Source organism: Eurosta solidaginis, chromosome 3 (assembly GCF_040869045.1).
Source record: "Eurosta solidaginis isolate ZX-2024a chromosome 3, ASM4086904v1, whole genome shotgun sequence".
Taxonomy (NCBI): Eukaryota; Metazoa; Arthropoda; class Insecta; order Diptera; family Tephritidae; genus Eurosta; species Eurosta solidaginis.
In genome coordinates, this window is record NC_090321.1 from 61,457,254 (window position 1) to 61,470,942 (window position 13,689).

The 13,689-nt window shown below is 36.8% G+C and overlaps 1 protein-coding gene across 13 annotated transcripts in view; it reads right to left on the reverse strand.

Moving 5' to 3' along the window:
* The window catches only part of sona (sol narae), a 457,038-nt gene that overhangs the window by 92,934 nt on the left and 350,415 nt on the right, over positions 1 to 13,689 (reverse strand). For all 13 annotated transcript variants that reach the window (XR_010950642.1, XR_010950641.1, XM_067771974.1 and 10 more), the window contains one exon: positions 2,662 to 2,788. Coding sequence is in view for 11 of the 13 variants with exons in the window: in XM_067771974.1 (XP_067628075.1) it covers positions 2,662 to 2,788 (127 nt within the window). In the remaining 2 variants the exon portion in view is untranslated. The remainder of the gene's footprint in view (positions 1 to 2,661; positions 2,789 to 13,689) is intronic.

The window sequence follows — 13,689 nt, forward strand, 5'->3', positions numbered from 1 at the left end:
TCGGTATAATTTTTTATGAAGACCAACTTATACGGCTCATCTTTTGTGTACCTCAACTAACATATATATCGCATGGGTAGTTTTATAGATCCCTGAGTTTAATAATTATAAATAAAAAATCGTCATACAATTGTGTGTGAACCTCGAAAAGTTTTGGTGAGTTACGAGTTGGTGCCCAACATTCAGGCACGTATACCGGAACATTCGAACATACTGTTACGAATTTAGTGCAATTCCTCTTATTTGCCACCTTCTGCTAACGTTCGAATCACTAAACTGTTGAACAAATAACTACAACATTCGATAATGCAAAATGGTCTTTATTAGACTACTTTTAAAATAACACTTCTACTGCTCGACAGATAGCGTGCCTAAATCAAACTGAATTCTGATTGCTCAGATGGCGCTCTTTCATACTCTGTGCTGTGTCGCTCGCATACGTCTAGGCGTTTCTATTTCTAGAACCTACTACTTATTTATCAGCTAATACTACAGATGCACGCCTAGAGCCTCTCATATGCGCGTGTATATGTGAGTGATACTTGCACAAATGATTGTATACTTTCGGGAGTATCTCAGATATATGCATGTGTTTGTGCGTTATTCTCCGCTGCTTGTATGGACATATGGGTAGACATAATGATTGATTTGTTGATGTGCATACAAGTCACTGCTTAGTATCGGCTTAAAGATGTGAGTATCACTTAGTGTTACTAATATTCGTCATAATACGAATGTGTGCTGTTCTTACTTTTTTTCAAAAACTGTTTAGCCATATTAACGAATATGTCAACAAACAGAAAAATCATTACCTTGTTGCCAGCCAGAAATATGAATGTGCTACATGAGTGTGCTACATCCATTTTTCTGGCTCAACTTTGTGTGACTGAATTGTACATTCATGAAAATGGCACTGAAATTATTGGGTTTTCTATTTGCGTAGGAAGCTCTAGACTTAAGTAGAACCTAGAGAATCTATAGGGTAATATAACGAGGCCTATAACACCAAATCGGAAAAATTGCACATTCATGCTTCTGGGTAGTGGGCGACGATGTATACTTTTTTCTTTCCTATATATACACGACTCACTTCCACGACATTAAAAACTTATCTTTAAAAATTTCCGCTAATTTCAGTAGCCGGGTTTTTTTAAATAATACAACCGTTAAAACGTCAACTAAAAACTCCAAAGCAATGTATTGCTTACGGCAACCAGTTGTAGTGTTTAATTGAAGCAAAAAAAAAAAAACGTTGATCATAAATTTATTTTAGGCAATGCACTTTTTGAATAGTCCAACTTGAACTCATTGTTAATAATCGGACTCATAAAAGTTTTCACAGTTCATTAACATATGAATAAATGGAAAAAAATATTTAACTTTTTTTTGCTGCTGTTGTTGGATTACAAAAAAAAAAAAAACATTTCGCAGCTGCATATTGGTACAAATATAAAAAAAAATTTGAGTATAATTGACTCGGTTTAGTATGTCAACTGAAGGCTGCTTCACGTTTGAGTACTGATAATAACTTTATGAAATCAGTAGTGGATCAGTAGAGTTGGAGGAGGTGTCTGTTCAAAAGGACCGAGAACTTCAACTCTCTTCCATACTACCTGCTCAATCTAGTGTCCAGGCAGTGGTATTAATAGAGAGGTATATCATAGAAGCCGCAGTTTGGATAGAAAAACCCCTCATCTGGAACTACTAGGCGTTAATAGGTCCTAGACAATGCCGTTGGGGAGATCCCCAATTTGGCTCGAAGAGGAGGGGTAAGGGTGTATTTTTTTGGTTTTAAAACGGAAGGAGCAAACGGAAGGAGAGGAGGAAAAAAGAATGAGGAAAATAACAATGTCGATAATTGTGTTTATCGTCACAGATCCGAAAGGGAAGGAAAGGAGAGGAGAGGATAGGAGCGGAGCGGAGAGGAGAGGAGAGGAGAGGAGAGGAGAGGAGAGGAGAGGAGAGGAGAGGAGAGGAGAGGAGAGGAGAGGAGAGGAGAGGAGCGGAGAGGAGAGGAGAGGAGAGGAGAGGAGAGGAGAGGAAACAAAAGGTCAGGGAAAAGAAAGGAAGGCAAGAAAAGGAATGAAAAGTTAAGGAAGGGACAGGAAAGGTAAAGAAAATAAAAAGAAAAGAAAAGAAAAGAAAAGAAAAGGAAAGGAAAGGAAAGGAAAGGAAAGGAAAACACAGGAAAGGACGGGGGAAGGCAAGGAAAGGAAAGAAAAGGTAAAGAAAGATAGTAAAGGTAAGGAAAGAAAGGGAAAGAAACGCAAGGAAAGAAACGGAAAGGAAACTAAAGGAAAGAACAGGAAATGAACAAAAGACATAATTTCAAGCTGTACATTGCCAAGTAAAAAATTTAAACTGTATCACTAAAGAACTTCTTTAAGGCGGAAAAAATTTGCAAGCTTTGTCGAAGTGACCATTTGCCGAAAAATATTCTAAAAGTTTTTTAAATAAATGGAATTTAAGTTTTGGCGAAATAAGGTCTTCGATACGGAAGGCAAACCCTATACACTTTTTATTACTGCTATTGCGCTCAAAATGCTAACATTAATTTAGTATCAGTAACAAATTTGTTATATTTTTACTTGGGGTTTGTGTCATGGCACCGATCTTATAAGTTACATATGTTCTATTATTTTTATCACTTTATTCACTTACCAAAATCGCTTAAATGTTCTAGCGGTTGCGCTTCTCGTTTATATACCACATGATGCGCTGCATCTGGATTAGGACTGAGTTCGTGTGGTAAAGGTTTTATCACCATTTCATGCCCAATGCTTCCCTCCTGTAATAATAAAAAGACGAAATTTTATTTGTCATCATCATCAATATTCATCATCATTATTAGTTGACGCTTAACCGCCTTAGCGATTTGGCCGCTTCGTAACAAGTCACGTCAGCTATCGCTGTTGCGTAATAGCAAATAAGCGTCAGCCGGGAGCACCAAGGGAGGTCAAGTCTTTTTCATCATTCTTAAGAAAGTTAATCCTATTACCAAGAAAAAAATCTTCACTTTTAAGAAAATTACTGTGCAAAGGATTTCTATGGCGAAAAATACTCCCTTTTTCTTGCTTAAATAGCTACTTTGCTCATATTTTGAAAATCTTTTTTTTTGAACATACAGTAATCTTCTCTATGACTTAGGATTACTAACGAAAATAGGCACTCATAATACTGACCAAAACTATAAAATTTATTAGTAATTAAATCTAGTACAAAATTCCAAGGCAATAACCTTAAACTTGTCCGTGAAAAAATTAAGACTTGTGCGCCTATTGCCTTGTAACGGCAATCGATTGCATTGAATATTGGTTAGTACTTATTTACACATCAAATAAGTAAGAAAGTCTAAGCTCGGGTGAAACCGGATATTACATACCCAACTGCGCACTTGAAACGCTGTTGTTGTTGTTTACCTTTTGTGGTTAATAGTGTAATAAGGCTGCGCAGTAATACTGTAGCGAATGTTGACATCACTATGCTGATAGTAAATAATCACAACAAAAAAAACAGCAAGCAGCCACACTTAAGTACATGTACACATTAAAGCAAGCAGCCACACTTACACAGAAGGCGACGAAGAATATTCCACACACATAACCAGAAGCCTAAAAGCAAAAAGTCTCACATACACATATGTAGTCACCAGCTAAGAGCAGTAGTTGTTACTCACACATCAATAGGCATATAGCTAAATAACCAAGTATGCGATACAACTGTTCCATGTTCGTGAAAAGTCTAGCCCTTGGGAGAAATATGCGAACAAGGCAACAGAGAGTATAAGAGCAGCGCAAGCTGAGGAATAACTAAACAGTTTGATTTAAATACGCTATTAGTTGTGAAGTGAAGTATAATTGTGAAGAACCACTCCCAAAGTGGTATAATAAGGACCATTTTGCAATACTGAATATTGGAGTTATTTACTCGACAGTTTAACGTTGGTTTCGAACGTTGGAAGAAGGTGTATAAATTATCAGAAATCCCCAGAATTCATTACAATACATATATGGTTCCATTCTGAACTCATTTTCGTTCAAAAGAAGCATTTTCGAAATTTGTTTAAGTTTCGTTCTTAGCTCGACCATACCACAATCGGGGTAGAATATCAGTCAAATGTAGTTAAATACTATAACTACTAAACTTTGTTAAGGATATATCTTTAGCGAAAGTGCGCGTGGTCTTTAACCGATTTTGCTTATCTCGACTCAGTTTAGGTAATTTGACAAGGAAAGTCTCTGCCAAATTTCAGTGTAATGCCTTAAACGGCTTTTGATTTACAACTTGTTAAATTTTCGAATTGTCTTCTTCTAAATGGGGGTGGTGCCACGCCCATATTACAACAGTTTTTGGAATTTATGTTTTGCGTCATAAAACCAAGACACATACGGTATTCGTTTTTGAATTGTCTTAATTTTTTCGCAAATTACCGATTCTCTCAAATTTTCGATATCAAAAAAAAAAAAAAATGGGCGTGGCTATTGTAGTATCATGCATGGTGCCTCCTTATGTCAACACGTTTGTATTATTATGCAGCATACTCTAATACGCCAATGTATTTCCTATGCAGACCACCCATATTGCATTCACATTAGAACATCGACCTAAATATCGACCTGGCGCATTGACGAGTTCGTTAATAGCGTGCCCGCGTATCAATGACAATTCGTCAATGCGCCTGCCAAAATATTTCTACAGTTAAAATTTGTTAAACTAGGTCGAACTAATATGCTGACTCAGTATGCAAATGTTAAGAATGTAATGTATTAGTGTTAGTTTAAGTACGTATGTGTAGAATAGATAATTTTGTATAAAAGGAAAGACAATTCCAAAATAAAGACAATTGCATTATAACGCTATACATTATTTGAAGAAACCTTTTCGTTTCAATTTATTACACTACAGTCCGATTTCGCTCATTTTCAATACCAATCTATCACGGGGACCAGATAAGCTCGTATTCCTAATTTGGTGAAGATATCTGACTATTTTCTCAAGTTATCGTTTTAACGGACGGACGCATGGGTTGACGGACGGACATGGCTTGATAACATTTTTTTTCGATACTAATGATTTTGATATATGGAAGTCTATATCTATACCAATTCCTTTATACCTGTACAATACCAACAGTTATCCAATCAAAGTTATAATACCATGTGTACAAGTACTGCTGGGTATAAAAATATGTATGCAAATACAGATCGTTATGTACATATATATTTCCAAAATTTAATACAATATAAATTTTGTAATAACATAAATATGGATTTTTACGATATAAGTTTACAACGAACATTAGTATTAAGATTCCATAAAGAAATTTTTTGTTTTTTGTAATTTATGACCGTTATTCAATTTGAAGAACTTGAAGAGGACGCTGTTTCTAACGTTTGTGGTAAAATTAAACTAATAAAAGCGAGTATGCTAATGTTTTTACACAATTAAAAATATATAAGTGACTTGGTGACAAATTAATGCAGTTCCGTTAACCTTTTGGGAATACTGAATTCAGTTCAAAAGGCGCCTGAAGTCCTTGACACCGTGGCGTATACGTAACATGTTGGAGTTTTTGATGATTTTTTAAGAAAGTCAAGAAATTGTATAATTACATGCAGAGCTGGTAAATTCGATTAGAATTAGAAATCATTATGATTAGAAAAGTAAAATAATCTAATCATTAGTTTTTTTTGATTCTTTAATATTTTAGATTAATAATTGATTAGATTAGAACTAATCAAAAATCTAATGGCGATTAGCGACGATTAGCATTACTAATCAAAACTAATCAAAAAAAAATCGAATAGATTTCCCGATTAGTTTTGATTAGATTTGATTAGATCAAATATTTTGAAATATTTTTGTTGTTTTTTTCGTTTAATTCATAAAGTAACAAACTTAAAAGAACTTTTATTCAAAATTTCCCTGTAAACATAAATCTTATTAAACAAGTAAGTACGGGGTTGTCTTCGGCTCATAGCCCTGGTCATTTCGGTACATATTGGTGGGTCTATCTCCACTTTTTCTCATACTAGTTGTAATATAAAAATTAAAGGCACGTTCTGAAAAAAAAAAACATGAGATTCTCGACGCTTTAAATGTATGCTGATTTATATTACATATGTATTACAAAAAGTTTATATTCGACTTCATTACTACCAACTTTTCAAAAGAAAATTCAGACAATGAATTCCGTCTTGGGGTATTGACTATTCCAGCAAATGAAAACAGCCTTTCGACGGGCGCTGATGACGTAAGCGGGGTATTGAACGCTAGACACGCTTCCTTTAGTGCACCATATTTATTCCAAATTTCAGGACAAAAAAAAAAACGAGAGTATATACAAAAATAAATAAATTTTTTTTTTACAAAAATATATGAAAATAGTTGATCTAATCAAATATAATCAAAACTAATCGAGTAATCTAATCGAATTTTTTTTTTTGATTATTTTTGATTAGTTTTGATTAGATATGCTAATCGTCACTAATCGCGATTAGTTTTTTGATTGGTTCTAATCTAATCAATAAGTAATCGACTAGTATAGCCAACTAATCGTAATTAATCAATTATTCTGCAAAATAAAAGTTTCTAATCCGATTACTAATCATTAGGATTACTAATCATTATTCCCCAGCTATGATTACATGTAACGCAAAAATAATATACGCGTGAGTACCAAGTACCATGTTGAGGTGTAACTTAAACAGATGTAACTTTACCAGAAACAAATAAATTCGGGCTATTTTGGCTTGTATTCGGGTATCGGTTGTTGCTGATAACGTCATGTTGTTATTTTATGTTCGTCATAGTGGCGATATCTAACGCATAACTTCCCCCAGTGATCCCGATCAGAGGCTGAACGACTCGGTCGTAGTAGGTGCCCAACGTATAACCAAGAGCTCCAGTGCGACGAAAGAGATGGTTGGAAAAAGAATACGCTGTCTTCGCCACGCTTGCAATGACTATTTGCCAAGGAAAGGAATATGGAAGGGTAAAAAGCAGGTATACTGGTAGAAAAGTGGAACTGTGGAGCTGTGGAAAATATGCCACAGGATGCGAAGGCTAGGAACACGCACGTATAGTTGGCCCTGAGGTTCTAAAAAAGTCGGAAGCGTACAAAGGAGCTAAGAAAACTCTCCATGCTGCAAGCTTACGTGCTGGAAAGCGCTTTGCTAGGAATTGGAAGGGAAGAGGATATAAAGTAGTAATGAAGAAGTTTTGTCTGCCAACAATAGAAAAACCTTGTTTATGTTCTGTTTGCCATCCAACCACGAAAGGAGGATCGGCACGTAGTTACACATGAAGATTGCAACGCGGAATGGTTTCAGGAGGAAGGGCTTTAAAATTCCCTGCGCACTATGAAACCTAGGAGCCATACGGAGTACCCGCGGAGGCAATTAGGCTAGCTGCATATAACTGCCAAGAATTTATGTTGCATATGACCAACAAATGTCTCGAAGAAAAACTGTCTCCACTAGATGGAAGACAGCAGGGCTTGTTCTCATTCCAAAAGAAAAGGAGACCCCTACAGAGACTTCACTATAGATGCCATAGCAAAGTGATCAACGCAGTCAAGAAAGCCGAGACCGTGGCTACAGAGAAACACCGATAGAGTTACTACTCACGCTGGACGGACACCAAAAACGCTTTTAACTCTGCCAGGTGGGACTACATCCTCGGTTATAAGTACCGATCTCTGGGATATTACTCAAGACAGTCTCCTTCGGTTGGACATGCCAGCAAGCACCTTCCTCTTAGCTTTCGTGGAAAATATGGCAGCTGTGATAACAGCACAAAGCTGCGAGCTGGAAAAGCTGAAAATCAAGCAGGTCATGCGCAGTGTAAATAGGTGGATTACAGTCTCCAGCCAGCAAAAGTAAAAACCGAGATTGTCATCCTCACAAAGAGGCGGATTCCCATTATAAGACATATGACATTTTGAATGCAAGAAGATCGATTAGATAAAGGCAAGATTGGTTTGGGGCAACAGCACCATAAAAAAGTGGAGTATTTAACTTATACCTGAACTAGACCCTTGGTTGGAGCGACCACACTGGGAGGTTAACTTTTAGCTAACTTAATTTCTAACCGGATACGGTCACTTTTGCAATGATATTCACAGACTGGGCAAGGTTACAACCCCGTACTGGCTGTACTGTGGCAAATTGGACGATGTACACCACGCCTTCTTCGAATGCGAGCAGCTCGCTGACCGGTGAATGTGGGAAGACGAGATACCTAGCGACCTATCCTCCCGCAGTGCCATCAATAACATGACCTGCTGACCCGACAGTTGGGATATCGTCAGCACATATGTGAGGTATATGCTTGTCAGCAAAAGAGAAGATGCATGCCCTTCCATTAGCGTGCAGTAGTCATGGAGCTGATGTAGCGCGCACCCGTACCAGAAATAGTGCTGAACGCGGTCTCAGTTCTGGGCAATGGCGCAAGCCCTGAGAGTTTAGGTTTTAGTGCGTAGCGCTTCAAGGAAAAGGGAGTCCAACATTCGGTGAGCGAGGTTTAAATATTCCGATCAGTGCATAAAGCCTTTACTCCTTCAATGACTCTAAAAAAAAATTATCGATACCGAAACTACAAACCGATGAGTCGTCGATAAAAAACTGATAAATTTTCCACAAATATTTATAAATAATTAATCGAAAACTTATTTATAACAAATCGATAAAGTTTCCATAACTTTTTTATAGCAAATCGCTGAGTTTTCGATCTCAAACTGATAACACGCCGATACCAAATTTAACTATTTGATAAGAAATCGGTGAATTTGTGAGAACCGTTAACACGCCGATAACGAATGGGCAACACCGATAACAAACTTAACTATTTGATAAGAAATCGATAACTTTTTGAAAATATTTTGAATTATTTGTACGAAAACATAAAACTCTTTTTAAGCACTTTATACAGAATTTTTTTAAGATTAAAAAGGAGTTTCGTAAAATTCCGCTAACAAAAAAATTCGTTTTGTTTTCAGAGGCTTTGTACTTACTTCAAAAGTATTTCGCAAATTATACTCTTAATGAAGTCATTTTCAAAATGCAGTACAATTAAAGAATATTCAACTCATTAACATAAAAATTATAAATCCTGAAGCAAGTCAACAAAAAAAAATATTCACCTTTTATTAACAACAAATTGACAAGCGCGCGAAGTTACTCACCCACGCTGTTTACAACAGTGACCAGCGATGACGCCATCCATGGATGTTTTTTTCTGCAACAACAACAAGGCAAGGCGAATGAACTTTGAATGCTGCTGCCTTCCGCATTCCTACATTCTTGTTATATATCTACACACCTGCAGTATATGTAATTGTTTGTATGCATAGTCATAATTAAAGCACGACTACACTGTAAGAAAAAAGTTGGTAAAATCAACCGAGTTACGGGTAAATCTAACTGATATTTTTGTAAATTCTTATACATCGCAATTAGTAATTGAGTCAACTTTACACAAATTGTTGATTCTGAATTGAGTGTTTCAACAGTCAAATCAACAAATTTCATCAAATCTAAGCCACATCTCTGTTAAAATTGTAATTTAAAAAGTTTTTTTCTAATGAATTTGGTATTGCTTTTTCAGGGTTGAGCCCAAGATTTTCGGTGCGGTAGGCTTAGCATGCTACAATCACACCACGGTGGCCACCCTAAAAATATCAATGAGAATTGTTAAAAGCACAGATTTCTGTCAACATTGGAATAACAGTGGCTGTTAATATGACAGAGATTTCTGCGGCACGATAGTCAGAAGAACAAAGTACAGAGCGGAATGAGCGTAAGTTTCTCTCTGAAATAATCTGATGCATTTTCATAATATTGAAATTTGTTCTCTGTTGAAATTACCAATGAACTAAGTTTTTTTAACAGAAAAATTACTCGCACCCAGCTCTGCTCTGTTTACTAACAATTATTAATGTCACCCTAAGAATACCAATTAGAACTGTTAAAATCACAGATTTCCTTCAACATTGGAATAACAGTGGCTGTTGATACGACAGAGATTTCTGCGGCACGATAGTCAGAAGAACAAAGTAAAGAATGCCATGAGCTTAAGTTTCTCTTTGAAATAAGCTGATACATTTACGTAATATTGACAGCTATTTTCTGTTGATATTACCAATGAACTCAGTTTCTTTTTTAACAGAAAAATCAGTTAAAATGATTGAGGATCTGTAATTTTTACAGAATATTTTTAATTTGAACCGGTCTTCTTCTGTTGAAACAACAACTTTTTTTTTTTTTTAAATAACTCGTCTGAAGGAACTCTTAGAGCCACAATAGAGGTGAATGGGTTGTGCGAGGGTGCCCATATGGGAATAGATGGGACTGAAAAAGCGGACGAACTAGCTAAAAAGGACGTATCCCTCGAAGATTGCTCCGTAGACGTCTCAAATAGTTGGGTGAGATTAAAAGAAGGCGAGAGTTGCACACGATCGACCAAGCGAGAAAGGCGTATAGCCAAGCGCGTGGCTATAAATCTCAATGATCATTGTAGGTCTTACGGCCTTAGACTAAGCAAGTTACTCCTATCATCAAAAAGAGAAAACTGTAGACTCATGTCGGGTATTCTGACTGCACGCTGCCTTTAAATTAAGCTTGGTCAGTGATAGCAGATGTAGAAAGTGCGGGTTGGAAGAAGAAACGATCGAGCACGTTTTGTGCTCATGCCCCGCGCTTGCCAGGCTAAGACTCCAGCTAACAGAAGGGACACAGCTGTCAGTTTTAGAAGCAGCAAGTGGTATAAGTCCTTGATAGCTTATAGTATTTTCCAAGAGAAAGGAGTTCTGATTTTTGATACGAGTTTTCTTTTTTCGATAAATAAACTTCCGGTAACACCACGGACTCATTCAGTTTATGTGAGATCCTCCCGTACCGGCGAGTTCAACCTAACTATAATGCGATCCCTTTTAACGAATGTCGTTCATTTCTTTCAGTGTATGCACTCGACTACAGCTACATCTTTCAGCTGACATTTTTGTCAACTTTTATATGGCATAAATGTAAATAAATTTTTTTCGGCGCTTAATTAAGTTATTGGCTATGCATATGAAATGAAATGGGATGAGTTGGTGCGTATAATCAGCCAAAAAGTGATTAAATTTTTTTTTGTTGCAAAATATTTTCTTTACTAATACTTAAATAGGCTTCATATAATATTTATTTATTTAAGATTTTTTATTGTCGCTTTAATGTCTTATTTGGCGTCGCATTTAAAGTTTTTTGGTGGCTTGTACTTTTCTGCTGCCGATTTTTTTTTTTTTTTGATTTATTTATGCGAATATTTAAGTTGGTTTTTGAGAAAAAAGCAAAAATAGTTTTGCACTTATCGATAGTAGACTTATGTCTTCTTAATCCTTCTTAGAGGTTTTTACGACATAATTGGCGCCAAGAACAGTACAACAACAAAAATTTGACGGCCCTCATACTCCAGTCATGAATTTTAAAGTAGTAGAGAGGGGATTGTAGGTACTATTTTGCTACGTCTTCGATATATCTCCACAGTGGGAACTTGGACATGAAAGAAAAGAGAAAGCAGCGGAAATGGGAAGATAAAGCAGAAAAATGTATAGAGAAGTCGGAAAAGTAAAGAAAACAAGATAGTGGGTGGGAGTGAAAATAAGTAAAAGACAAGAGCAAGAGCGGGAAGAGTAAGAGGAAAACCTGGTAGATTTACGGAAGAATGAAAGGGATAGGGAAATCGAATGAGCCAATTAATATAGACTGGAAATGCAAATGGGAGTTGAAAAAAGAAGCGGAGAGGTAGAGGAGAGACTGGTGGATATATAGAGAAATTCAGAATAATGTCTCTCGCGTTTGATCATATGAAGTACGTCATGTTTGTCTAAATGTTTTCAGTGTTAGCCAGAGCTTCATAAAAGAGAGTTCTGATAAACCAAAGTTTTTTTGGTGTTGGGACGTCTACGGTCAATTCAGAGTTTTCGTATTACACGGCTCCCAGATACTCATCTGTAACTTCATGATATTGTTACAGGTCAATAAACCCATAGGTTTTGAGGAGTGTTAACGATGTTGCTGGTCCTTTGCTACATAGAGATCCATAACGTTCCGGTAACAAGCACAATTAAGGTGCTCGCCTGATCAGATCAGGAAGGATTTAATACACATTGAAACTTCTAATCGTTAAGATAATAAATGATGCATGTAGACAACAAAGATAATGCAAAGGCGACCCATGGTGGTGGGTGCTCTGCTGAAAACCACACGGAGAGCGGAGCTATATGGGATTCTTTGTCTGCCAGATGTACTAATAAAGCGCAGAAATAAGTGCTAAATACTTCAGAGTAGCTGAATGCTTCAGAGCGCCTTGTCGTAGGACATATGACCCTTGATTATACCTTGCGACCCTTATTTATGTAGATTTATTGTACTGTAGCTATATTGACCTTTCAGCCTATTACCATATGTACAGGCTTTTAATGTATGTACTAACGTTCCTTTTCGAGATGTCACCAACGCCAGTTGTTCACGCCACCTGGGAGACATTCGAGAGCCTTTGCCTTGTCAGAGCGACACATTCGCAGAGAATGTGAACCTGCGCTTCATTCTCCAAACTTACAAAAGCGACAGATTTGTGTATTAGATAGTTTTAACTCACTTAGGTGATATCGTAGACTACGATGTTCCATATGGTATCCAGTGAGAGTTCTTACGTCCTCTCTGCTTAGATTAAAGAGTTTAGCGGATGCTCTCGTTGCTTGCAATAAAAATAATTTGGCCTGTCTTTGCCTTGAGCATTTAATGCAGTTTCGTCTAAGCTGCTTTAGTTACCAGTTACTTATGATTTCCCTAGTGTATGTCTTTGTGAGTCCACAGAAGGCCTCTGCACCGTAGAGTGCTACTAAAGCACCATGCTTGACTAGGTAGTCTGCCTGCTCATAACATTCATGTCCATAATGCTCAGGAACCCATCATAACAGAACCTTGTTTTCGACTCCCAAATGATTTAGGACTCTAATGCATACATCCATTAGCTAGTTGTGTAATACTGCAAATCACGCAAGGCTGCCTTGTGGATACTGATCGAGGATAAGCCTTTACGTTGCCATTCTCTACCACAAATTTCTTTGCATGGATTTCTTGCTTGAAGTAGAGTGGGGTAGCATTCCATTGGTATCGATTTCTAGAAGTTCGGCCAATAGATGCCAGCTTCGTTTTTCTGTCTCAAATTATAGATCCATCCGTAATAGTTATTCCCATGGATTCCCTATTTCCCAAAGAGTTCTGCCCACACGAAACACCTCAAAATTCCGTGAGCCACGCAGGGGCCATAGCATCGCGTAGTTGCAATATGGGATATCCTTTGGAAGGCGTTCGAGCTCCTTTATAATGCAGTGCTTGTGGATCAGTAAATCAATGAAACTACAGTCATATAAACTAGCAGTTGTCCTGTACTAACATTTCCCAGGAAAATTTGTGACTATTTGTAGTAAAAAATCTGATAGTGTAGAAAATTTATTGTTTGCTTAGGCTCGGTGCCGTCTAAAGATCGATGTTCGATACTTTCAAAATACAAAATACTTTCTTTTTTAGCTTAATCCTTTTCATTTATTTTTACATACATTTTTTGTTATTCACATCTTATTTTAGCTCAATTTTAACTTTTCTTTAACCTTAATTTCAAAGATTGTAATTACATTTGTCATAC